General features: G+C 39.3%; 1 protein-coding gene across 1 annotated transcript in view; it reads right to left on the bottom strand.

The window, feature by feature from the left end:
• Positions 1-3,383: 3,383 nt before the first annotated feature.
• Positions 3,384-27,297, bottom strand: part of LOC119776215 (kinesin-like protein KIF21A) — a 43,052-nt gene continuing 19,138 nt past the window's right edge. Inside the window, exons 2-37 of the mRNA XM_038274502.1 lie at positions 26,606-26,828; positions 22,800-22,982; positions 22,233-22,382; positions 21,216-21,350; positions 20,950-21,114; positions 20,719-20,834; positions 20,442-20,637; positions 20,173-20,362; positions 19,978-20,041; positions 19,678-19,881; positions 19,435-19,482; positions 18,896-18,956; positions 18,355-18,466; positions 18,084-18,272; positions 17,810-18,009; positions 17,617-17,724; positions 17,465-17,533; positions 17,230-17,375; positions 17,013-17,157; positions 16,704-16,898; positions 16,480-16,581; positions 13,679-13,844; positions 13,412-13,432; positions 12,127-12,190; positions 9,845-9,899; positions 9,513-9,721; positions 8,418-8,591; positions 7,437-7,469; positions 7,080-7,216; positions 6,924-7,008; positions 5,999-6,088; positions 5,761-5,919; positions 5,529-5,646; positions 4,593-4,763; positions 4,320-4,516; positions 3,384-4,202 (exon numbers count right to left, since the gene is read on the bottom strand). Coding sequence (XP_038130430.1) covers positions 4,148-4,202; positions 4,320-4,516; positions 4,593-4,763; positions 5,529-5,646; positions 5,761-5,919; positions 5,999-6,088; positions 6,924-7,008; positions 7,080-7,216; positions 7,437-7,469; positions 8,418-8,591; positions 9,513-9,721; positions 9,845-9,899; positions 12,127-12,190; positions 13,412-13,432; positions 13,679-13,844; positions 16,480-16,581; positions 16,704-16,898; positions 17,013-17,157; positions 17,230-17,375; positions 17,465-17,533; positions 17,617-17,724; positions 17,810-18,009; positions 18,084-18,272; positions 18,355-18,466; positions 18,896-18,956; positions 19,435-19,482; positions 19,678-19,881; positions 19,978-20,041; positions 20,173-20,362; positions 20,442-20,637; positions 20,719-20,834; positions 20,950-21,114; positions 21,216-21,350; positions 22,233-22,382; positions 22,800-22,982; positions 26,606-26,828 — 4,735 coding nt within the window. The 3' untranslated portion in view covers positions 3,384-4,147. The remainder of the gene's footprint in view (positions 4,203-4,319; positions 4,517-4,592; positions 4,764-5,528; positions 5,647-5,760; positions 5,920-5,998; positions 6,089-6,923; positions 7,009-7,079; positions 7,217-7,436; positions 7,470-8,417; positions 8,592-9,512; positions 9,722-9,844; positions 9,900-12,126; positions 12,191-13,411; positions 13,433-13,678; positions 13,845-16,479; positions 16,582-16,703; positions 16,899-17,012; positions 17,158-17,229; positions 17,376-17,464; positions 17,534-17,616; positions 17,725-17,809; positions 18,010-18,083; positions 18,273-18,354; positions 18,467-18,895; positions 18,957-19,434; positions 19,483-19,677; positions 19,882-19,977; positions 20,042-20,172; positions 20,363-20,441; positions 20,638-20,718; positions 20,835-20,949; positions 21,115-21,215; positions 21,351-22,232; positions 22,383-22,799; positions 22,983-26,605; positions 26,829-27,297) is intronic.

Genomic DNA, 27,297 nt, shown 5'->3' with positions numbered 1-27,297 from the left:
GAATACTATTGTACGGAACAATGCATCTAGTATTTACCATTTTCATCACAGGCATTTCTAAAAAAAAAAAAAAAGAACAATGCCCAAAATGAGTCTGAATCTCCTCCTACATTGTTTCACGCAGGAAATAACCAATATTGATCGCATTCTGTGGATAAATGCAGAGCGCCTGTAGCCATCCAAATCCAATTGTAAAGAGTGAATTAACTGTGAAACAAGAGCATCTAGTTAGGTCCAAGCATCACTAATCAATACGCTCACTGAACAGATTAGAGGGGGATATATTATCCAAAAGAATCATACGCTGCACGACAATTAAACTGGAAGTGAAGCTTGCAGCCCACGCAGGCTGTCTGAGAAGGCGTTATTGATTTCTTAGAAAAGCTGATAATAAAGGCCATGTTCTAGCAGTTACTGCATTCCTCCATACTGTAAAACTCTGCTAAGGGAGGATATTTTATCAAAAAATTCTTGGAGTTTTCTTAAAAACTCTATCTTGTAGCAAAAGACTAAATAGCTCTATAACAAAATGTTAAAAAACATTTTAATACATTATATTTATATATATAACATTTAATTTTAATCTGCAGTATTGAATAATATATCTCTAGACTTTCTTAAATTTCTATATATTCTACTTTTTGACAAAAATTGAGACAATAAATATTTGATTTATTTTTAGTTGTAAATCATAATTTTCAGTAAATACATGAGGAAGTACTTTATATATAGTAAATGGAGTTTCATTGTCTGAAATTTGTAACTTTTTAAAATCTTAACTTTTTGAGCTGTAATTGTTTTCCTATTAGATGTAAAGCAAATTCCACAGAAGTGAGTGGTCCTAATGGAGACCAAAATCTGGGTTTAGGTTTTATTTATTTTTAAGTTCATGCATGGCTGCATAAGACATGTGATTCTATTCGTTTGTCTGGAGGACCTTTATACAAACATTATTACGCTTTGCAGCTGCTGTATCTTTGTTGTCTTGTAGGATGATGTAAAGTGCCTTCAGATGACGTGTTGTGAATTGGCGCTATATAAATAAACTGAATTGAATCTTTCAAGCATGCGTTTTTTTTTAAAGAATTTGGCCACAAGGTGGGTGCGACTACCATAATCATGTCCTCAAATGGGTAACTTTTTTTTAATAATCTGAAATGAGTTGGGGCTGCTGAAAAAATCTGAACTGCATTTGATAGAATTGCAAAGGAATCACACAACCTGTCATGCAAACTGCGTTAAGGTTTAATCTGATTTTAGGCTTTATAAACAAACTTTTTTTGAAAAATATGGTTGAATTTCCATAGATTTACAAAATTCCAGGAGAATCAAGGTTATCATAATGACCCTTCAAAGCTGAATCAGGGCTCTAGTTAAAATGCTCAAGCTTTAAAGTGCGCACAAAGGATTGTTTCATCTGACTGCCACTTTATTGCAGTATAGTTACACTGTCTCTAAAACAAACCTGAATGCGAGTTCATTAGCTGCTTGGTGCAGTGCATTAAGAATGTGAATCCTCTTATTCCAAAGGGTTGCTAAGTCCTTTTAACGTGTGGATATCATTGCTCTTGGATTTGTAATTCCCTGTCAAAACCACGCCGCCTTATATCACCTGAAAGCAATTAGGAGGGGTAACACCAGACAGCACAACAGTCAGGGTGAAAATCATAAATATTGTCAAGGTAGCTCTGGGTCAGTGTTCTTCTTCCAGCCTGATTACTCCTTGGCTGATTTCCTGCAGCATTAAATATTGATCGTTTCATCACTCATCACATTAGGTTTTGCCTTCAGGTGGAGTTTCTGACCCCTTTTTACCTTTCTCTGCTTTTTCATCCTTTGGCATCTTAAATGCAAAAATGCTGCTTTAGGTTTAACTCTAAGAGGGATCCCCACAGGTGTTTATCTGCAGAACGGAGGCCTTTTGGAAAAAAAAACATCTTTATTTAAAGAAAGATAGAGAAGCCAAAACTGGCTTCACTTTACTAAAACAAATACTATACAACACTACCACCACTTGGTCATCGTGCACACTACACCTTTATAGCAAGCTTATATTACAATTTATTTACACACTTCTGATGTGACCATTACATGAAACTGTGCACGACAGAATCAACATATTTACACACAAGGAAAAAATAACTACAGCTAAATGTCAAAAAATTAGAAGGATTCTTCACATTTTGAGTAGCAAATTACAGTCATTGGTATAGAGGAACAGCATTATCACAACAATAAATGTTGAGCAGAGATATGATCGGAAAAAAACAAAAAAAATCACAACGGTGTTATATGATACATCTGGTTCTGACATCAAGTTATTTTAAAAAAGTACCTGATTTTTGTCATCCGAAATTATACCTTATAAAAACAGACAGTTAAGGAATCATGACAGGCAGCAGTTAAAAAAAATAAAATAAAAAATTACTCCCATTGCTGAGAAATTCATCCTATAAATTCTGTGCAAATCATCATTTATCACACATAAAACTAAAGACATTAGACTGAACAAATCAGTCAGGACAGGCATAATGACATTGAAGTAAGACGAGGCCAAGAAAAATAAATATGATTTTTCGAAGATATTCAAAAGATGTAATATTTAAAACAAAAAAAACTGATTCCCGGATTTGAGCAGTTCAAGTTCAACAGACATGCACAGCCAAACCGTACATGAAGGAATCAATTCAGAATTGCCTCGTGTCTTTGGAACAGACCATATCAATATGTTAGGAAAATCTGTTTTCACGCAACATGCAACTCAAACTCTACTGTACCGCTCTCCGAGTTGGAACATCCAAAGTGCTTAATCCCTCAACCATATAATATTAATTTAATATCACCCATATTACAAAACGATTTTTGTTAAAATTAAGACGTTAGTAACATGGTCAACTATCAATTAATGCCCAGACTGCAAAGTTTAAATTAAAACTCTTTGATATGGTTTGAGGAAAGAAATAAAGGTTGAAAAATAATGAAAAAAATTGGATTAGGCAAATAATCATTTCATCATGCACTTAAAAATAAAAGTTTGGCTTAATCCTGGACAAAGTCATTTATAAACCCGAGGGTTGAACTGTTTTTATCAATGTTTGGGCGATTTACTTGTGCTGAGAAATAAAAAAAAAAGAATAACAAAACCAATCAGCCAAAATTTCTCAAGGGAAAAGATAAATCTGCAAAAAGAAGCAAAATGTACGGAAGCCAGTTTCTGCCAAAAAAAAAAAAAAAAAAAAAAGCCAACACGTACGTTTTAAATTTTTACTTAGTAATCACATCTATCTGACAACCTAAACAGGTTTGCATCAAATCTAGTTTAAGTATTTGGTTTTTTATTGATAAAAAAAAGTAAACCAATTTTGTTAGCTAAATAATTTGCCAAGCTAAATTAGCATTTCAAAGTTTTAGCCTATTCCAAATGATGCAATTAGTAACTTCATTTTATTTGAGCTTTTTTTTCAAGGCATGGACTGGGTTTATATTCTGAAGTTCTTGCATCATTTTATTCTTTTATAAAATCAAAAAGGAAAAAGAAAAATGAGCAAAAAACATGCCACAAATGGACCATAACCAGTATTTTATCAAAGGCGTGTTGGGCAGAAACAACTTTACAAACAAACTTTTAGTATCTTGGTCCTGTCATCTGCAACATCTGGAAACTTCCCCCACACAAACACACTCGCACAACCAAAATGACCTGCACTGCATTGTTGTGACAAACAGGACATCATGTCAACACACAAGATATGATCACAGTTATTAATGATGTTGGAAGAAATTTTCAAGGCTTTGATTACAAAACGATGCTGAAGACTAACCACATTTATTTAACACAAAAAACAACACTATGCATAGATGTTGCCCTCCTGGATCCAGATCCCAGAATGAATACAAAAGAATAAATCATATTTTCCTGACTGACATCAGGCCACTGTAACTCTAGAAGACATTTTAAAGGCCTTCCTGTTTTGCGAATTGGTGTTGACCTAAAATATCAGTAACTAAGTTCACCTGGAAAAAATAACATCCAATTTGGTTTTCCTGATGCAGATCACTTATGGGCAGCAATAGTGGACCAACATCAACCTTGAGTGAAAAAAGCTAACATGTAGACTGGATGTCTGTCGACACCAGAGAGCAGCTGTTAGTGTCCTTCCTCCAAGCAGTTTTTTGCTTCCCAAATTTTCACTGTGCGGTCACTGTTGTATAAAATAAAAAGAAAAGCACAAAAAGATTTGATAATAAAGTACATGAGATGAAGAGAACATTGCATTTATATATAGGAATCCCTCATGAGAAAACATTTTGTGACTTACTCAGAGGCTGTGAATAGTTGGGTACTGTTGGTTGCCAAGCCATTGATGGGACTGTCATGCCCCTGGACCTCACCAAGGGGTGCCAGTGAGTCGGTATGCCAAAGGCGAAGCAGCCCTCCTCTGCATCCCCCGAGGAGCACTGGGGAGCCTGGAACCACGCCCAGAGCACTAACCCAGTCTGTCTGTGTGCTGACTGACTATTAGGCGACAACAAAACCCACTATTAAACCTGGATCACTTCTACGCTTCAGAAATCAAACTACATCGTCTTACCTGTACAAACTTTTTACTTCCCATGTCCCACTTCTTTATATAATAATCTCTGGAGCTGCTATAGAAGACGTCACCATGAATAACCAGAGACTCCACGGCGTCCTGGTGGGCGGGTTCAAACGTGTAACTAGAGCTGATGCTGCCCTGTGCACCTTCAGTTACTTCAAACATCTGGAAAGACAGACAGGTTTATCCCTTACATAAGTTATCTGTTAGCCAGAATTTTACAATGGGGTTAACAGAAAGTGGTTCCTGACATGAAAAAGTGCTGCCTTATATTAGGTAGAGATGAATAATAAAACACCTTTGGTACTATGGAGGACAGAGAGATGATAACAAATCGGAGGGAGGCTACCTTCCCGTTTATAAAACCGTAATAAAGAGAGAGCAAAAATTAGAACCATTGAAGCCTTATAGCGCTGGAAGGCCATACATCTTCAAAAGAAAAGCAGCAGTCAGCCAAGTGGAATAAAAGAACAGTTTGAAACAACATGGACAAAATATTGCACTTGAGCACCAAACATCAGAGGTAGAGATAGGGCTGATTTTTTTTCTTGCATTACGACATTGCTAGATCTTAAATGAACTAAAACTTAACCTAAAACCTATCCTGTGAAGTGGTGAGTGTGAGCTATGATCACGGACAACCATTTTAAAGGCAAGTTCTTTTATCCTAGTGTCATATTGAATTTATGCTATCGATTCTTAAATTGAAGAAAGACAGGAAAAAATTCTTTAATCGTCTTGCTGGGATGACTTTCATAGACTTTAGGTAAGGCTGGCTGACAACTTTTTCACATAAAGGCATTTTGACATAAAGGTATTAAAGAATACCCTAAACCCATTTTTACCCTATGGATGGCCCTAATTATTGGTATCAGGAAAGCAAAGACAAAGCGTTTCTATTTACATTAAACAGTGATTGAAAGTTCTTACTTTGACATAGTGGTCTTTTGAGCCAGTGAGCACGGTGTCCTGTCCATGGCCCGTCTTTTCGACTGTCAGACACATCACAGGCCCCAAATGGCCTATTAGCTTTCCAGTAGAGACAAACCTTAAAGGATAATTTAATTAGTTCTCTGAAAAAATCCTGCAAATGGAGTAATTATCAACTCAAATAAATATGGGCATGACCCCAGCTTTTAAAATCCAATGTGTGGAAGCTTACTTGCGGAGGTCCCACATGCGGATGGAGTTCCCAGCCGCAGCGTACAGAAACGAGCCGGAAGTGTTGAGGGCGATCTGGTTTATCTGACTCTCTCCCGGTGGGATAGATAAACTTTTAGCAGTGGAGCATGTATCCCCTGACCCCACTTGGCCTGATGACCTGATCATCACAAGAGCATGTTCTAACTAGATCCCTTATGGTTAATTGTGTTTGCTTTTACACAAGTTTCTGTACTTACGTCAGTGTACGGATACACTTAGCGGAGTCTCGAATATCCCAGACTTTGATGTAGGCAGAGGAAACAGTGAGGACAAGGCTGGAGGTGTACCTATGATAAAAACAAAATACCCAATAAAATAATCATTTAAGAGAATATTAGGAATAATATCAACTTAACCCTTTATAGGGCACTCAGTGAAAGACTTTAAATATCTAAATTTCAATCAAAGAGTGCACTGCAAAAAAATGAAATCTAACTCAGTCAATTTTTCTTAAAATAGGTGCATTTTTTCTTGAATTCAGCAGGTAAGTGAGACACTTTGCAAATGAAATAAGAAAATTTACGTTTTAAATAGAGTCGCCTATTTCAAGTGCATAATATGAAATAATCTAATTTTAAGGATAAAAATGCTCCTACTGGGAGATTTTCTTATTTACCTACTCAAATTAAGGGTAAATACACTTATTTTAAGACATTTACACAAATGTATAGATCATTTTTGCAGTGTTATTGGAATCCAGGACAAGACCGTATTACCTCTGTAACATTCAAAATATATGTATATTTTCATGACATAAATGAATGTCAATGTAATAACAAGAAATGCCAACTTGCCTGCATATATTAAGAAAAATAACAAGAAATTTATGAGAAATACATTTTTTTTTAGGTACAACATAACCTTAGAGGCTTATTAACCTTTTAACTTTACTTTTTAACTTTTCAATTACCTTTTTAACTTTTTTCTTGACTTGTTAACTTTTTTTATCTTAATTCACAGTATGTAATATATAACATGTAAAGGCTCATCTAATTGGTCAAAGGCCAAATTAAGATGTACAGCCGTGTAGCAGCATCGGGGGGACTCCATTTCTAAGGGGTATGCAAGTGATCAAAAATGGTAACTTGGCCTATAAAGGGTTAAGTTATTTCTGAACAGTACCTGACTGAGACGACACTATTGGGATGATCTGCGAGAGACATGATCTCCTGGCCCGTCACCAGATTCCAGACCTTACAAGTCCGATCTGCGAAAAAGATTTGTAAACAAATGCATTCAATGAAAAAACTAATTTGCCATCCAATTTTGAGTCTTTACCTTTAGAGCCAGTAAAAAGTAGGTCATCTGTTGCATCCACGCAGAGAACAGGTTTGGTGTGGCCCTCAGCTACGTGGACGCACTGAATCCTGGAGCCCCGACTGTTCTTAGGAGCCGTCACAGGATTGATCACACCCCTAGAAACATGGCACAGAATAATGCAATTGTTATTTATCATTTCCATTACAAATTCACCAACCAATAACCTGCAAATTGAAACTGCAGAGTTGGAAGATCATTTTCCCTGAATTTAATAATGTGCTACTTGCAGCTGAATGTTATATTTTTCATTCAGTTCTTCGGAATTGAATAGTGTCAAGAAGCTCATAAGTGAATAAAATGATTGGAATAAATTACCTGTTTCCTTCAAATACAGGCGAATCATCAAGCCTGAAAAAAAGGAACAAAAAACCCAGAATAGTCAAATATAGAAATGTAGGGAACCTTTTTAGCTAACAACACAAAGCTGCTATGCTGTGAGATGTAAATAACTGACTAGTGTATGATGCATGTTTTTATATGTTTGATATGATTTAATTAATCTAAAAAAATATTAATATGTGAGGTAAATTGGGGAAAAAAATGTTTTTGAGAGAGATAGGAAGTGCATTAGCCTTAAAGGACACTAAAGAAAAGTTTTAGGGAATATCATTTCATACCTTTTTATACTAATCTTAATTTAGATCAAATTTGAGTATAATTATATGTTAAAAAAAAGTTTGAATGAACATTGGTGACAATCCCAGACATACAGGGCTGTCAACTCTCACCCTTTGGGAGTGAGACTCACCCATCTCAGTGTCTTCATACACTCTCACTCCATATTCCAAATTTCTCATACTAAAAAATGACCGACATGAAAACTCAACTCCGTTCCACTTATTTATGTATAAAATACCATGGTGATCAAAATCCAATCCGTGTTTTTAATACAACCTTAGTGCTAACACACAAGGCCTTGCCAGGTTCATATCTAGTCCGTATTCCCACCTATTCACTGTGCCAGATATTGTAAAACAAAAAAAAAAAAAATGTTCCACATAACTACAGTCCACTTATTGTTACTCAGTAACATTTACTGTGCTATAAAAATCCCACATTTTGCCACTTTGCTTCAGTTAAATCATCTGAAAACCTACAACCTTTAGCTGTACCTAACCTCATCTAACCCTGACAGGGTTTCCTGTCCAAACTATTTCAAAATCTCCCCCTAAGGTCTGGTGAAAAACCTTGGGGGGGAGGACAGATACAGATACTGACAAGTTGCAGGCTACATAAATGTGGAGGATGGCTAAAAGCACAAACAATAATGTTAGTCTGAGCAATAGAAGTTTTTACATTGATTTGTATTCGCTGCCTTTAGTTTTAGTTTCTGCGGGGCCCGCTGGAGGTGTCTGTGCCGGGGCTGCAATGGGAGGCACAGTGGGGCCTTTTTCCAGCACCTTCCGGCGGTTCAGAGGTGAGCCCTCCAGCTGTTTCCTCTCCACTCCCGTAGGCGACCTAGATCCTGAGCTAAAGACAAGACCACTCATCAGCTCATATAGTATAAATGCTCATTCATCCCCACAAAATCAGTTTGAGGGGTCCTTGGACACATTTTCTAGCAGGAAAAAAAAAAAAATCTTTTCCAGCAAGTTCTCTAAATCCCCAGTTTGTTAATTTGACAAAAAAAATACGGAAGTTCACCGTCAATTTTTACTTTTACTTTGAGAAAACAAGGAAGGAAAAAGGAGTGATGGGTGGAAGGAAGGGGGGAAGGATGGCAGAAAAAGGAAAAATTTATTGAATAAGGACATAAGGAAAGAAACCAAGGAAGTAAACAAGGAATAAAAGAAAGGACAAAAAAAAAGAAAATTTAAGAAAAGAGAAGAAAGAACAAATCGTATAAAACAATGAAGGACACAGCCAAGACTGGACACAAGAAAAGAAAGAAGGAAGTTAAGGAATTGACGAAGCAGACAATGAAGGAAAGAAGGAAAAAACAAAAGTGGGAAGGTTAGATAAAAGAATATGAAATTAACAAAGCACATTAAGAAAAAGATCTAGGGGAGAAATGAACTGTAATATAGAATAAAGTAAGGGCAGAGGAAGAGACAGATAGTGATTAAAAAGAGGAAGGACACAAGAGAGTGAAGAAAAGAAGGTCAGAGAGAAGTAGGGACAAGGGATTGTTGGACAAAGTTATGGAAAGAAACAAAAGACATAAAGAAGACAGCATAAAAAGATGGGGGCCAGCAGGACAAAGACAAAGAAGAAATGCATAATTTAGGTTATAATTCAAGACTATAAATGCAAATATTTTTCCATTTTCTTGATTTTTCCCCCCCAAATTAATTCCGACCTAAAAATGCAGAAATCATGTTTTCCCTCAGACTGAACTCTGCCTCTTTGAGATTTCTGGCTTCCTTGGAGAAATATTTTCTCTGAACTTACAAGCCAGCTGGCCTGGCAGACAGCGCAGATGGTGAGACCGTTCGCTCGTGGTCTGGGGCTTGACCAGCTGGGTGACCCCACATGTCTGCCGGCCCTCGCTCCGCGAGGGGCAGCAGAGGAGACGGGAAGTCTCCGGTGGGGGACTCGCAGGCCAAATCTCCACTGCTAGCATAGAGCAGCTCCATCTGGGTGGTAGTCCGCCTTCGAGCCTGAGGGGCCAAAACAGGTTGAAATAAAAATAACTCCAATTACCAAGAGCTACTTATAAACACTTTAAAATAACTGTTTTAATTCTAAAGATTAAACACAGAGAGAAATGAACGATAATCTACCTTTCCTCTTGGTTTGGACTCGCCACACAACTTCATCAAATCTGATGACATTGTGCTGAAAAAGAGACATTTCATCAGTTAGAGAACTGCTCATATAAAGCTGTTTATTCCCTTTATTTCAGTATCCTAAAATAGCTTAGGTCTTTCCTCCTCTTCACCATCTAATTTTCAACATTAAAACCTAAATATTTAATTTTATTGTATACCGGTAATTTACTGATTTTTTTTTATCACTAAGCATCACTTAATTGTTAGCAGGGTTATTTAGCACTTTTAGTAACAAAAGACTACACAGGGCCCACTTCTTATAGATTATAGATTATAAACTGAACTTTTGGTAAGATTCTGGACATTAGAGTGAAAAATAATCATAGAACTTAGATGAGCTCTGGGTTTCTAGATATAGAACTCTAGATCAGACTTCATTAAATTGACTCTTTAGCAAGATGAACTGCATCAGTGAAGTCCCAATAGTGCTGCCAATAAAGAAGATTGTGTGTTTTCTATCCTAGTTCTTTTAGAATAAAGACATCCTAATGGTCTTATCTGGCGCTCAGGAACTATATGAATCCTTTGTTTGACAGGACGTATATGAAGAGGCCACTTAACAGAATTCGCAAAAATACATTATTTCTTTTTGTTTTTTCTGAGTGGCCCATGAAAATATTAATAACTGCATATGTTAGGTGTTGGCTCTTTGCTGCATTTGTGTAACTTCTGTTTTTTGTTTTGTTTTATATAAAAAACGCTACAGTCCAAGTTTGCAAATGATCCTCTATGTGTGTTTCTTTTGTTTAACCCTTTATTTGCCACTAAGTGAAATCCATAGTGTTATTGGAATCCAGGACAAGACCTTATTACCTTTGTAACATTTTGATGGCAAATAACAAGAACACCAACTTGCCCAAATATATTAAGAAAAATAACAAAAATAAGTGCTTCTATAAGAAATTCATGAAAAAACACAAAGAAACATTTTTATTTTTTGGTACAACATAACCTTAGAGGCATTAATGCTGATACTGTTAGTTTAGTTTATAAACCTTAATATAATTGTTAACTAGGCTTAGTAACTTTTTTACTTTACTTTTTAACTTTTCAATTAGCTTTTTACCTTTTTTTTTTTACTTTTTACCTTTTTTCAATTTAATTTGTAGTAGGTAATATATCATTCAAGTGTTCATCTAATTGGTCAAATGCCAAAATAAGATGTACAGCCATGTAGCAGTATCGTTGCTGAATGGCTGGATATAGATATTGTGCTTCTAAATCTCACTGAGGGATGGAGGCGACATTTGTAAGGAGTATGCATTTGAGTAGAAATGGTAAATTGCCCTATAAAAGGTTAATAACACCTGAAAATCTAAAAGTCTGGAGCTGTTTTTTGTTTTTTTAAATGATAATTCTTACTGTTGTCTCCATGAAAGCTGAAAGAACAGGGTCTAGGAGCTGCAGTTGTTAAATTTGAAATCAGCCTTTGACTTATGTGGCAAATCAAAAAAGAAAAAAAAAAAAATATATATATATATATTTTATAATTTATTATTTATTTAATAATAAATAATAGATTTTTTACCCAGAGTTCTGCACCATTCAAATATTCATTAACATTAGCAGGGGTCTTGGGAACCCGACTCCTTTAGAACAGGATCTAGCCCCTGTACTGAAAACATACACTGTAAAAACTAAAATCTAGTTGAGTCAAATGTTGACTTGAATTAAGTGTATTGAGCAGTTCAGTAAGACAATTAGCCAATCTAATAGAATAATCTAAGTTAAAATTATATTAAAAAAAAAAATTCCATTAGCTTATTTCAAGTAGATCATATTGAATTATGAAAAAAAACACCCATTCCTTTGGTAAATCATCTTGTTTGCCTGCTCAAATTAAGTGTAAATGCGCTGATTTTAAGAAACGTTTGCTTTTTTAAACCAGCTTTGGTGGAATTAATAGTATAATTTCTTATTATGAGTATATGCACTGACTAACTGATTGATCCCTTGGGCCAATTTAATATTTCGCCTTTCCTAATTTACTTTCTAATTTACAATTAGAATCAGCTTTAGGCTCCAGTCATATTAAGAAAAGATGATAGTTAAGTCTTGGTTAATTGTTAGAGTCTGTAAACTTGATTTTGCAATAGACTTAAAGGGGAAATCTGTTATTTGTTTTTGTTTGTCATTCTTTTGTTTTGTGCCCCCATTGTAAAAAAAGAAAAGGAGAAAAAAAAAAAAAAAAAGGAAAAAAAACCCTGGCCCCCAGCCTGTCCATAGTTTTCTACCTGCCATCTGTAGCTGGACATTGTGTAGACTCGTCGCTGCTGCTGCAGTCCCCGTTTTCTGCAGCTGGAAGGAATAAGAACACATCCGTAAAGAGTCAGTTTGTACCATTTTTACATGCATCCATTCAAAAAAAAAAAACAATGTTATCTTAATTAGCTTAGAACAAAGTAGAAGGTCACAAAGGTGAAGACTTATTATTAGGTGTGGGATGAGGGGAGAAAGCGTAAGTGAGAAAAAGTTCAACCACAGAACAGCAGAACAAACACACATTGCTTTGGACACAGGGGAGCATCTGTAAAGTTTTAGTCCTGAAATGGGACTGACCAGGAGGTGACCGAGGAGCCATGCACGTTATGGCGGAGTTACTTGACGTGGGTTAGTCTAATAAAGATGCACACTTCAAGATTTCCTCCTTTTTTTGTTCGTTTTCTTTTTTTTTAACAAAAGTTTTACTTTTCCTTAAATTTTGTGTCTACTACAACTAAAATAAGGGAAAGTGAGGTATAAATAGAAAAAAAATAAAATAAAATCCAAATGAATCAATAAAAACAAACACTGATTAATACATTTGCACGTCTGCACTCTCAATAGAAAATCTCTAATATCAATGGTTACATCCCTAACTATATTGCTCCTTCCTGTTTATTCAAATAGATCATATTTGCTGGATTAAAGCAGCCTCCACACTTATTGCCCCCCCCCCCCCCCCCCAATGGTTTCAATGAAATAAATGGAAGAATGACCAATCTGTGACCTTTGACCTCATATCTCTTTATCGTGTAGAGGCTCGTTTTTCTGAGCCGATCTTCAGTCGATGTAAGGCTGTAAAAAGAGATTACAGCAAAGAGAGGCATTAAATGCTATTGGTTGTTTAAGAGGGCAGAAATTTGCCTTTTTTTGGCTTAACATAAAAAATGTGAACATGCAAAGTTTGCTAAAATTTTAAAGGTCTCCGTTTGTGAGAGAAAATGTTTAATCTATGTCCTCCGATTGAACCAAATACTTCAGGTTGGGTTTGAGATGAAATAAAGGGTGAATATGTGGAAAAGCAGCTCATACCCACAGTTAAGTATGGTGGGGTATCTGTGATGCTGTGGGCCTGTTTTCTTTAAAGGGCATTGGGAACCTTCTTACATCTATTTGAAGGATTTTTACTCATCTCTACCAGGGGATTCGGGTAGTTCTGTTTTTTTTTTTCTTTTTTAATGGAAATCATGTAGTGTGCACGTTCCGTACCCTGCTCTCTCATACACAGTCATGTGTCTACTCATGTCTCTCACTCACCTGGTAACAGGAACCCTAACTCTGAGATCACACCAACACAACAGAAGAAAAACAAACAGAAATTAAATCAAATCCAAAACCCAAAAGGTGAGAAATTGCCCGCGCTTTAATTTGCAAGGATCTCTTATTATTTTTCTCATTGCTTCTTAAGTTGATTCCTGCAAAGTAAAGCGCAGAGCTTTACTTTGGTTAAATCAAAGCTGATTGGAAAGGTGATTGTGCTGGGCGTGCGTAGGCTGCTATCGCCATTCGTTCGGCGTTTCCAACCTTGCAGGGCGCTGCCTAGCAGGGCGTCCAGCTCGGGGTTGATCTCGGCTTTTTCCTTCAGCATGTGGAAGAGCAGCTGGTTCTGGGTGGCGCTGTTTATCTCTGTCTGCTTCAGCCTCCCCTCCATCACTTTCAGCTGGGAGTCCTTCTGAGCTGCCTGCAGACCCTGATAATCAACACAGTGACAGTTAATAAAAAGGTTCACTGCCTCTTCTACTTTTGCCTGCTTCCTGGATCTGACAGGTTCTGTCAGAGCAATTAAGTTTCGTCGAATCCAATCTGAGACTTAATGTAATTAAATTGATTAAATTAAAGTCTCTCACTATTTTATCTAATAAACAGCCATGGATACAAGGACACAGGATCAAAGCATATACCGTATTTTCACGACTATAAGGCGCACTTAAACGTCTTGTTTTGTGCGGTGCGCCCTTTGGTGCGGTGCGCCTTATGTGTGTTGTAACTGCGACTTTTGAGACCACCTCATTGAGGAGATGATGAAAGAGTGGCTGAATGTAAGGAGACCAGGTGTTTTTTTTCCACTCATCACCATCGCTGTTAATATGTAACTCCATGCATGCCCATCTCACAGCTGATGTGAAAAACATGGGGAAACAAATTAACGCTGTGCTCGCTGTTCAACCGCTCGACATCGGTGTGAACCGGACCCAGCAGGTGCAGCAGAAGCAGAGAGTTTACATGCAAAGTCAATGGTTGACGCGCGTATAGGTGCAGCAAAAGGTCCCGCAGCGCGTTTTGAGCAGCAGGCGCAGCGCGTCGGGAGCGTTTAAGCATCTGACGCACCGCCAACGCGCTGCTGCTGCTCGAGATGGAAAAATTGAAGTTTTGCTGCTGGACGCGCCGCATCAACCAATCAGAGAAGCTGATCTGGGAGCTGACAGCGAGACAGACGCAGCGCTCTGATGACATATGATATTAACGCAAATGAAAAAGGCTAGATGGATGAGGAGATGATGAAAGCGTGGCTGAGGCAGGTGTATGTGAGGAGACCAGGTGGTTTTTTCCACGCATCACCATCGCTGCGTGTCCATCTCACAGCCGATGTGAAAAAAAAAGGTGAATCAAATGAACGCTGTGCTCGCCGTTATCCCGGGGGGTCTGACAAAGGAACTTCAACCGCTCGACATCGGTGTGAAGCGGCCGTTCAAAGTAAGGCTGCGAGCGGCGTGGGAGCGATGGATGACAGACTGAGACCACAGTTTCAGGATATGTGGAAGGCAGCGCCGGGCAAGTTAAGCCACCGTTTGCGGATGGATTGTAGATGCTTGGACTAACGTGTCTGCTGGCTCTGTTGTTCAAGCTTTCGCAAAAGCCGGCATTATTTCTGAGGAGCCGCGCTGCACGGAAAGTGACTCTGACAGCGAAGAATGGGAAACTGTCATGTCTGATTTAGCGCAGCTGTTTAATTCAGAAACAGAGGATGATGACTTTGATGGGTTTGATTAATACTTTGTAATAAATACATGAATAAAGCACAAACATACTCAGTTTTGCTCCCGCTCTATTTTTCTACCTGAAAACTTAATTCAACAGCAGCCTCTGGGCGGGTCTCCTCTTCACCGCGGTGGCTGGCAGGTGTTTTTTCATCTAAATAATCTAAATCTTGCAGCTATATTTGCTGTGATCAGTGGGAATAAAGTAGTTTTAATATGTTTTTAAGTGAGAAAGTCCACCTGAAAACTTAATAATTGCAGTCAGTTCATCCAGATTATTATCGTGCCTATACTATTTCTGTCGGAGGCACTCAGACCCCCACATACCAGCGGTGCACCTATATAATTTTCATCTAAATAATTTAAACTGCAGGCACCAGGATACCGGCAATAAGAGCGAACATATTCCGTCAGCAGGTTTCAGGATTTTAAGTTAATTTAGGAGTGATCACAGCGCTGTGTCATCTGCGATGTGTCTGTCTCACGGCCAGCTCCCAGGTTTGATTAATACTTTGTAATAAATACATGAATAAAGCACAGTCATACTCAGTTTTGCCCCCGCTGTATTTTTAAATACGCAGTAGAGGTATTTAAAGGTAGTAGAGGACATGTACCTGTATATAAAAAACGTGCCCTATAGTCCAGTGCGCCTTATGTGTGTGTTAAATACAGAAATGGCACACATAACTGAGACTGCGCCTTTTAGTACGGTGCGCCTTATGGTCGTGAAAATACGGTAAGTTGGAGTGGATTAGATAAACATCAGCCATGAATAAAGTCAAATTTTTCAGTCAAATTTTGCAGACCAATACAGTTGGAGGAGCATGAGTCAGTGGAAATCAGCAAAATAGAAAAATAAAGCCTTTTTCTACCGGTATAATAAAAAGTCTAATAAATGGTTTGCACAAGGTAACTACAATGGTGAACCACTAGGTGGCGCTTTAAGCAGTTCCTACTAGACTCATAACTATTTCCTCAGACCTTCTTTCCAAATTACTTAATTTTGGGAGGTTCTTTAATTTCATTTCCTAATCCGAAGTTAATAATGTGAAGCTTTTTTCTCTCTGGGTTAGTTGAGACCGCTTATAATACTGACTTATAATCTATAAACCTTATTCGGAGAGATATGTGCCCTAATAGTTAATACAGCTGGACAGCAGCTAAATCATTGAACTCTCTGAAACATTTATGATGAAAGAAGATAATTAAAGTGGGATCTGGGAGGTTTAAACAGTTTGAGGATTCAGTTTTCATATCTAATCAGACAGGTTACTTTTCACGTTGTGTTAAAATCCAAATTCAGGATTATCTTCATGTAAAAAAACTGACTGGAGGAGAAAGATGTACCTTGTTGATCGCCATGGAGACAAAATGGTCCAGAAGGAAGCGGGCTTCTGATAGGCTGCAGGAGCTGATGACGGCAGTGATGTCCACGGTGTCTCCTTCCTCCTGAATCCCAGAATAAAAAATGGTGTTTGTTAGAAACCTTTAATTGAACTATTTATCTGAACCCCATATATGGTTTAGATAGAGTCCCCACAGCATAAACTGAATTGATTCCCTCCTCTCACCTTGGCCTCCTCCATCTGCATAATGTTGGCCTGGCATTCGGCGATGCTGTCGTTGATGTAGTCGATGTTAGCGCCTAGTGACTCCAGCTCCTCGTTCAGGGAGGCTAGAGAGCGGTCGGCATCAGCGCCGTCCGCCGCCAGCTTTTCTCTCTTCCTGGACACGCGCTCCCGCCGCCGGGTCAGCTCCTCCCTTTGCTGAAAAGACGGCGAGATAAATAAACTGTGTCCTGTTTTCTTTCATGTTTTAGGTATCAAGCTCTAAAATGTATCAGTTCCTAATTATTTCACTACTTGGCGTCCGTCTGTTACCTTCAGAAGTCGGTTCATGTCTGCCTCCATGTTGGAAATGGTCATCCTCTGCATTATGATGTCACTGACACGTCTTTCCAGAGACTGCCACTTTGTCCTGGCCGTCCTGTTCAGGTAGATGCTCCCCATCCTCATGGTGGAGCTCCTGGAAGGGGAGGTGACTCCATTAGAGCTGCTGAACTCTTACCGCTGCTGTGAGCTAGGTGACGTGACGAACCTCGCTCCATTGGACGGGTTTGCTCCGGACGTCCGCGGCCGCCCGAGGTTCCCTCTTGATGAAGCTTCCAGAGCTGACTCCGGTGAGCTCAGCTTCCTGCTCACCTTTCCAGACACTGGTCTCACCTGTCGCCTCAGAGCCGTCACCTGCAAACAGTGAAAAATAAAAATGTTTAAAGATTCCTTTTCTTACACAAATGAGTTTTTAACTTGCCTTTCTTAAATACAGGCCTTACCTCCTCATTCTTCCTGCGAAGGATCAGCTCCTGTTGTCTTTTCTGGGCCTCCAGCTGCCTCACTTGAAGCTGAAACATGAAATAAAAAGTTGAGTTTTGAAATATTCTTGTCTTTTTTCCAATCACACAGATCATCTCTCAGTTGCTCCTGCCTCTGCTCTGCGCTGGTCCTTCTTCAGAGTAGCGATCTCTCTGTTCCTCCTGCACTCTGTTGCCCTACTCCTCTCCTGCTGCTCCTTCATCTGACGCATCAGCGCCACCTGGTGGAGGAACACAACAGGATAAACTATCCCACCTTTTAAAGGCTTATGGAATTGTTGGTTTTAAACTAAGATAGGGCTTTACTTTAGTCTTCTTCATCTCGTTGACATCCTGCTGGAGCTTCTTCAGCTGCTTCTCGTACTGCGTTTGGTTCTTTAGCAGGCGGGCGTGCTCCTTCTGCGCCGACTGGAGCTTCTGCAGCTCTTTGTTCATGCTGCTCAGCTTTCTCTCGTACTCTGCCTTAATTTTTTTGGCTTTCTCCTCAGTGCCCGATTCAACTGAGCCTGGTGATGCAAGGTTAACTGTTCTTTAAACACTGTTTGCTTAGGTCGAGTAAAACACCCAGGTTCTGTGTTACCCATGTTGTGCAGAACTTTGTCCCTCTCCAGCTGCGTGTCTCGGATCTTGTTCTGCAGCATCATCAGCTTCTGCTCGTACTGCTGCTTGAGGGTGTGGAGGCGCCGCTGGCTGTTCTCCAGCTCATCGATCAGCTTCTGCTTGATGGCGATCTCGCACGTGATGTTGGCCAGGTCAGCCTGCACGTTTTCTGCACGTTGAAGTTCAAAGCTCACCGTCAGATCCGCTAACATCATGCAGGAGCCGCTTGCTTCATTGCAAGTTCATCTCACCTTTCTCATCCAGCTCGTCTGAGTCTGAACCTTCAGACGACTCCTCTCCTTCCATATCGAAGTCATCCTCTTCTCCATCTGCATCTTCTCCGTCTTCATGCCCACTTGCTTCCTGCAGAACATGAAGGAAAGCATATAATGTCCCATAGATAAGAGTGATGCAGGTACCCTGTTGAAGCAGCAGGGGGCGCAGTTTTACCATTGTATTGATATTTGCCCTTCTAAATTTTGATATTAATAATATATTCAAATGTTTTTTTTTGCTAAGAAATGCATAGAAAAGAGGCTAATAAGAGCAAATATGTTTTTATGAAAAAGAGCCAACATTAATTTATTACTCTTAAAGGCTAATCAAGATTATTTATAAAATTAAGAGAAAAAGCTGCCAAAACAACAAACAACAACAAATGTTTAGGTGTGGTTAAAAATAAGCATACCTTATATCTCAAAACGTAAAAAAAAAAATCATTAAGAAATAATCAATAAAAGCAAAGGACTGCAGAAATAAAACAATCAGAGCTTCTAAGGAGGTGCCACCTACCCCCTCTGCCTCCTCGTTGCTTCTCTCCTGATCGTTGTCAGGGAGCTCCTCCTTGACAACACTGGGGAAAAAAAGAACTGCTTAAAGATTGGTTCTATTCTGTTCTGTATTCAACATCAACAGATAAAGGAGACATGTAAACAGTCAGAGACTTGATCAGGTTAAGGTCAGATTGGTGAGGATTTGACAAAGATGGAGTGTTAGATGTAATCGCTTAGATCATCATGAATGACACCACAGCAGGAAAACAAAGCTGACTGTTATTCATCTGGAGTCAAAACTTTCATATTAATGCAACAATCGAGGCTTGATCAGAGGGTATTAGAGTACAATTAACAAGCAACAACTAGACACATTTAGAAACTCTGTCTCGCTATAGGGGCACAAACCACCTGCAGGGACAGAAAAGGAGGTTACTGTTAATTTAGGGAAATGTTAGAAGGAGGATCTGGGACGACGATGAGGTAAAAATCCTGTCTGTTAATCTGGATAATCTCGCTTTTGAGCGATTCTGTCAGATTCTGTTTTGTAAAGCAGACCTGGCCAGCTCAGCCTCAGGGTGCTGATTCTCCTCGTACCGTCTCAGCCTTTAGAGAGAGAGTGGGGAGGGAGTGGGTGAACGTGGAGAGGGCGGGAGTGAGAACAGGGAAATTAACAAGACAGCAGAGGGACAGAGAGACGAGATAGAGCAGCTACAAGGCGTTGCAGCAGACAAAAGGAGTTTCGGTCTTTAATACTGGTAGCGAAACCCTGCAAACTTGATCAAAGAAGCCGTACTGCACCTTTTCTTCTTCTTCTTCTCCATCTTCTTAAGCTTCTCCAGGTTTTTCTTGGCCATCTCGATGACGTCACTGGCCTCCTTCTCCGGGGCGATCAGGGCGGAGGAAAAGGAGCCTGGGCCGCCGTACAGCGATGAGCGGGCCGACGCCCGAGACAGGCTCTTTCTCAGATTCTCATTCACAGCTTCGCTCTCGAGAAGCTTCGCTCTGGAAGACGCACAAAGACCTGTCTGAAAACCTGAAGCTCAAAGTAAATTAGTTCAGTTAATGGCAATAATAATAAAAATATATTTTTATACTGACCGTAGCTCCTCGATTTCTTTAATGTAGTTCTGAATCATATTCCCAATTTCTTCACTCCCTTCACCTACAAACAGATGAGGTACCATTATGCCCAGAAACTTGCCTTTAACAGCTTTATATGTAAAGAATATGGATGTAGAAATCATCTATCTACTCTTTGATCACATACCCAGCGTCTGAAACTATGACTCCCACCTGCTTTAGCGAGGACCTGGCTGGCCTGCTCACTGAGGAGCTGCGTCAGCCGCATCCTCTGTGCATCAATAGTCTCTTGCATAGCCTTCACTCTCACTCTCAGGTTGTTGTTCTCCGTCTGCAACATTGAGTTCTCATAGACCAGATCATTGATGCCCTCCACACCATCTTCCCCCAACACACGTTTCCCCTGTGCATCAAGGCAGATCATCAGTCAGTCTCTGTCCTGCTTTATCTCCTTCGGTATATCGGAGCCTTCATATTCCTACCGTCTTGTACTCCATCAGCTCCATCTGCAGCCGGGCTATCTCCGTCCTGAGGGCACTGATCTGCTGGCTGGCTCTGTCCTGGTTCACCATTACCTTGTTCTTGATGTTTCGGGCCCTGTTGGCATACTTTAGGGTGTTCAAGGTCTCCATGAAGTCTCGGTCAGATGGGCTGATGCAGGCGATCATGACAGTTTGGCTTAAAAAAAAGGAAAAAACAGAAATGAGGATCCATGTTTCCTGGATGAAATGTCTCTCTCCAGTAATTGGACCCACAAACCTGTTGCCGCCTAGTGAGTCCTGTAAGAGCCGGGTGAGTTTGGAGTCTCTGTAAGGCACGTGGGTGGAGCGTTTACTTCGGTCCCCCAAAGCACTGATGACATTTCCCAAGGCAAGCTGAGGAGTTCAAAAATATATTTTTTTTTAAATGTAGCGCACTTCCTATTCTAACCACCAGATGTCTCTGTTGCTCTATTTCTCTTCTCAAGTCAACTGAAGTCAACTTCCTCACCAGTCCACAGTTGATGGAGATGCCCTCTTTTGCTCGGTCTCCTGTGGCTCCGGTTCTTTTCAATCTCTCTGAGCCGGCCAGATCCACAAAGTGGAACTTGGCGGTCAGCGTTTCAAACTCATTTATCTCTGAATCACTAGCCAGCCGGTTATCGGTGACATTATCCTGGATGGGAAGGAGAGACATGAGCCACACTCAAGGAATCAGTTTAAGGCTTATCATGACCGGTGGGGCAGTTGTTGGCTGTAGTCTCGTGTGGTACCTACATTGTTATCAGTAGAGCAGACTCGCACTTGGCAGAGGTGGATGGTGAAGATGGCGTGGGAGCGCGAACTCTGGACATTCATCTGGGTGCTGGCTGTGGTGCGAGACAAGGCGCCCAGCTTCAGGCACTGCATCATCTGTTAGTTTGAAGGGCGAAGCGATGTAAATGTGAATATTTGCTTGTGAGTTCAGCACAAAAAAATGTTTTTATCACACAGTAAGAAACAGGGGTATCATCAGCGTATAAGGATTTTCAAAAGCAGGTTTAAAGGTTATCTTAGTTCAAAAACATCCAAATATATATATTTTTTTAAACAAAGGCATCAGTGGTGCCCTTCAGAAAAGGAATTCCACTATTTGAGATGCATCACAGGCCCTAATCAATAATGTTTTATAATTAGCATCACCTCAAAATGAAATACGGTTAAAGTATATAGAGCTTATTAAACAGTAATTAATTACTACCCTTCTCTTGTTTATATTTAAAACATTTTTCCTCCATCCTTTGCACCATGGTTGGGTTGTATATACGAGCATCTAGTGGCTCTTATGGAGACTGGGTGACCATAAATGCCTCCCTTTACTGCAGTTCTCACTTCAGAGACTTTTTTAACGGGTGTACGGTGCCAAAGATAAACATGGATGCTTGACCTTCCTGGTTTTCTTACAGTACTTTACTTTTATTTAAGTAATAAAATAAAATGAAGGCATATGTTGTGAAATTAAACTTTGCTTATATAAGCAGATTTCAACATATAAGGTCAAGAAGCATCTTCTGGCATATTTTATGGTCTTTTGCCCTTTTAAGAGTGGCTAAAGGACAAACCCTTCTGTATTTTCATGTTTATACTCCCTAGAGTTTGAAACTTAATTATCCCTGAGTGAATGTTGTACTTAAAAACAGTAAAACATGTTTTTAAACATATATTTAGTTCAGTTTAACAGGGGAGCAGTAAATGTCGATTAGCACTAAGCAGTAGTTTTCCAGTGCAGTAGTGTGGCGTCTGCTTAAAGCTGACCTCAGCAGCCGAGGTGACGGTACGGGTGGTGACCCCCACGGTGTAGATGCCCCCATTGGCGTCCTCATGGATTTTGATGTTGGACCTCTGCCTCCTGGCCTCCAGGTCTCGGGTCGTGTCAAACAAATCCAGAACCTCTTCGTTGTACAGCTAGAAGGCAGGTTAAAGAGACGGAGAAAACAATCAAAGGAAGCGAAAAATAAAAGAAAACGGCCAAAACAGACAAATGATTAGTCATCTTCTACATTCAGCTGTTTCCTCAGCAGCTGTCAGCAGCCACTTGGTGTCAGTTAAAAATAAAGAAAGAGGTTGACCTCAGAGACAACTAATGACAGTTTAATGGTGCTGGGGTCATCTGGGCACTTTAACAACCCACGGTAGACCTTTGACCTCTGGCTGTCAGCATGTTCTTTCTTTCTCTACCTAATTGAAGGTAAACAGTTTCAGCTCAGTGGGTTCAGAGCTCAAAAGTCGCTCTACAAATTGTTTTAATTTGGCTGTGTTCAAATGTGTCAGTTTTAATCTGATCAAGCAGGTCTGCTTTGATCTCTGTAAGTGGTTCTGTACCTCCAGGAACTGCACGTTGATCTTGAACTCAGGGACAGGCCTGCCCTGCTCGGTGGCAGCCTGTCTGCGCTCCTCGATCCCCCTGAACAGGTGGTGGACGGCCCGGGGAATGATGCCCTGCTCTTCGTCTCCGATGTTGACATCGAAGCCGGTTCCCATGGTGTACGTCTTACCTGAACCGGTCTGGATACAGGAGGAAAGAACTTCTAAGTTGCCTCTTTTACAACATATATTTTTTTGTATTTGAACAACAAAACAGGAAAGGTCAAGATGAAGTCATTTTGTGACTTGGGCCTCTTTTTACAGTTGTTGGCAAAAAAGGGATACAAGAGGGGGGGGGATTTCCATGGGGACCAGAGAAAGAATGCAACTTTGGGTATAAAATCATCCTGCCCCTCCTCCTGAAAACCTTTAGAAAGAAAAAAAAACCTTGGCAGGGAGGGTTTACGGCTTTATCAAGTGTCGGTTTGAGTTTAAAGTGTGCATACAAGAACAAAAATCATCAGCTTGATTCTTAAAAAACCACACCCACGTCACTTATTCTTCTCTTTTGCTCCCTGAGTGCACAAAGTCAGGAACTGATGGGAACATAAAACAGCTGCAGCATCAATATAAAGAGAAGAAGAAACCAATACAGACATGATTCAATATACTCAAATAAAGCTCAATTTCTTTGATGTAGACATCACATTTATCACCACTAGTACTGATATGTCCAGGTCCAAATATCCCATTACATTTTTAAATTGCATATAAACAAAATTCCTATAAGTTTGTACTGTTGAAATTATTTATTATTTATGTGCATTTGTTAAACCCTAATTTTACCTGCCTGTTACATGTTAAGGCTGACGTTTTCCCAAGCAGTGTATCTAATTAGGACAGTTCGTCTGTCAGGATAAAAAGTAATTATCTTCGTTATGTACATAACAAGTTTTGGGAATAAAATGGGAGCAAACAGGGTGGATTATTCTTAAGAGAGAGCTCTGTCACTGTGCATTCAGATTGTCCTTGATCAAGAACACTTAGGCTACGTTCATGACAGTCTGAACAACACAGGTCTGATTTTTCCCAATGCGAAAAAGACCAATTGGCTATGCAGTCCTGAATCCGATATGAGTCTGATCTTTTTAAATGCCGCCTGTGTCTGAATGGCCAGGTCGCATTCAACCGACCTGAACGCCATTAATACTCAAAGCTATTCTGCGTCTTGCTGTGCAGAAGTAGGAAGAAAAACAACAACTATGGTGGACGATAATGTGGAGAGCAGTGGCTGAGGTTAATAAATAACCGAAAGATTGCAAGATGCCCTCCTGCACTACCATCCATGTTTACTTCCATAAAAACAGACCATGCTCGCTTGTGATGTCATTGCATCCTCAACACTTAAGTTGTGTGAATGGAGTTCCCACAGGAGATCACATAAGAGTCGCATGTATTTAGAAATGTGAACAAGCATGCAAAAGAATTGGATTTCACACACACAAAACAATCAGAACTGAGCATTAAGGCCTGCAGTTGCCATTTGTAACCTGAGCCATTTCTGCTCTGAGTAAGATTACAATTTCTGTCTAATCTGTTGTCATGTCTCATAGTCATATAATACATATACATTATTAAGTGTTATTTTAAGTGATTTCTTCTCAGGAAAGAATCCAGGAGAGAAAGCTTTAATACGTAAATACAAAAGGCTTTTCCTACAGTTCAGTGTTTTAAGAAAATTTCTTTTACTTCAAGTTTTTTTTTTATTTACACAGTCGAATATTTAGCGGCAAATGTTTCTAGATATGCTATATAAATAAATCCTATTTGATTGGATTTTGAATGATTTGTAGGTATTTCTATATTAATGAGGCCTTAAATGTTGCATCTGTAAAAGGAAGGAAGAAGGAGGCTGATTGAAAGATGTCTAACTTTAATCATAAAGCATTACTATCAGAAATAACCTGTGCTTAGATATTTATCTAATTAAATCAAGACAAAACAAAAAGCAAAGAGAGAAAAAGGGCACATTAATATATACTCAATAAACTGGTACATGTCAGATGTTAGTCACTATTAAAGAAAACTTTGGAAGAAAAAAAACATGTAAATCAGGCACATATTACTTTAACCCTTAAAACTAATGCTTTGGAATTCCCTTGCTGTAGCTCCACTAAAGCTATAATAGCTTTCAGTACCAACCATTGCAGCAAGCCCATTGATTGTTGGGTCCCCCAACTTTAAAAAAATGCTAATTTGTTGAAATATTATCTTATTGGCTACACAGTGAAGCATTGAATAGCACTGCTGCCTTGCAGAAAGAAGGTTCATGGTTTGATTCCCAACCCACAGGCTTTCTGCATGGAGCTTGCATGTGCTTCCTGTGCATGCAGAGGTTCTCTCCTGGTACTCTGACTTCCTCCTAGAGTCCAAAAACATGACTGTTATGTTCACTGGCCTTTCTGAATTGTCCTTAAGTCAGAGTGTGTGCGTTAATAGTTGTTTGTCCTGTGTACCCTGCCTCTTGTCAATGACAGCTGGAGATAGGAGCCAGCACCCCTCGCGACCCCAGCAGGGATAAGAGCGACAGAAAATGGATTGATGGGTGGATATTCTGTCATTCTAAATTTGGTTCCCAATTTACTAATGTGTCCTGGGAGTGAGAAGTGGGTACACAGGCTGACGATTCTGCCTGGGTGGAGAGACTCAGTAGAAAATGGTCCTGTTCTAAAAATGTGACACATAATTTAATTCAATTCAAGGTAATACACAGACTTCATTACACAAAATTCACCCAACAATTCCTCCTTCATGTTATCAATTTAAGTCTGCTGATGTCTCTCTGGCCCATCTTCTCTAGACATCTCCAAAGCTGTATAATTTTTGGTTACATATTTAATCGGTTTTCAGAAATCAATGTCTCTCAATTTAAGCCAGATCCCAATATTGCTCTGCTTGGATAATCTGTCTCTTGCTAAATGTAGTCCTTCAGAGCAAAGCTATTTTAATTATGGAATGATAATCACTAAAATGCTGATTTTAAGGTTACAGAAAGCAGAAGCTGTGCTTATATTCAAGGAATGTTTCTAAGAAGTGATAAGGTCACCACATATGGAGAGACTCAGATAAATGTTAGTTATACCCAACTCCTTTTTCAATAACTGAACAAGCCCAGCCCAATTCAGTATATATATAATCAGCAAGTATTTTTTTAAAATCTTGTTTAATGCAATTTTATCATTTTTATTTTTTTGCATTTGTGTTATATGTGTGGAGTTTATTGAACAAATCCTGAAAATCTAAATAAAAAGAAGAAAAAAAATAAAATTGATAAAAATGAGACAAAAAATTGACATATGCCCCTGTTGCAGTAGTTGCAGTAGCTAAAGATACGATAGTTTTTGGGGAAAAAACAAGCAACAACAAAAAAAACAATCAGAGAGCTGTACAGGGACAGGTTGCTGCAGCAGATGTTTAATGTCTCCAGGATATGGTTTACTTTTGTGCTTGGGTATGAGATAAGGTTGTTCATATTTTGCTTTGATTGGGTAATAAACTCTCCCTGTAAGGCTAATCTAAGTCAGCCGATATTAAGCTGTGGTGTTGAGAGCAGGTTAAAACATGTCAGCTGCCCCGACAGAGCTGGTGAGGCATAAAATCAGCTTCATGTCCTACACTGCCAAAAATCTGGATTCTTGAAGTGGCTCCATTACCTTGAGCGATACTAAGAAATCGTTAGACAGTAAAGGCATGAATTTGTGCATGAATTATTCCCATTGAAATGCAAGCAGGCATGCCCAACCAGGAGAAGCGAGTTGACCAACCTGTCCATATGCAAAGATGGTGGCGTTGTAGCCTTCAAGGCACCCCTCAATGAGTCTCTCTGTACAGTGGGTGTAGATAGCTTCCTGCTGAGTGTCCATGTCAAAAACATGATCAAAGGTGAAGGCCTTGTCCTTGCCGAGGACCACTTGCGGTTCTCCGGGCATCACATATGTGCATATGTGACAGCCTTCGATCTTTTCTTTAGCCAACTGAGGACGGATCCTACAAAAGACAGAGACACAACAATAATTTAATAACAAGGGCATGAAATTTCAATATGAACATTTCCCCATACATTTTCTTTTAGCTTCAAACTGACACTTCAAAATAAGGTACCGGTATAAATGGTACCGTGCAGTAAACTATATTTTCTCAGCTTTGAATGCTGATTAAATTACTTAGAAATTGTACTATTATGACATAGGTATAAACTAGCCAGCTGTCCAGGGTAATGCCCAAACTCTCCTGATTTATCCACGCATTTAGCTTCAGTAACGACACTGCTGACTTACAACTTCCAATAAAACAGAAAATAAGATAATTTCGGTTCCATATATGTGTTAAACTGTTGAAAAGGAGGTTTAAACATTTATAAATATATAGCATTTCAATGGAAAGACAATTCAAAGTGTTGTAGATGAGAAAATGAATACAATGTAGTGGCAAATAGGCAACACAAATAGGTAAAGAA

Source organism: Cyprinodon tularosa, unplaced genomic scaffold (assembly GCF_016077235.1).
Source record: "Cyprinodon tularosa strain WSP-4 unplaced genomic scaffold, ASM1607723v1 ctg92, whole genome shotgun sequence".
NCBI lineage: Eukaryota > Metazoa > Chordata > Actinopteri > Cyprinodontiformes > Cyprinodontidae > Cyprinodon > Cyprinodon tularosa.
The sequence above is the reverse complement of the archived record's forward strand: the minus strand, read 5'-3'. Positions and strand labels throughout refer to the sequence as shown.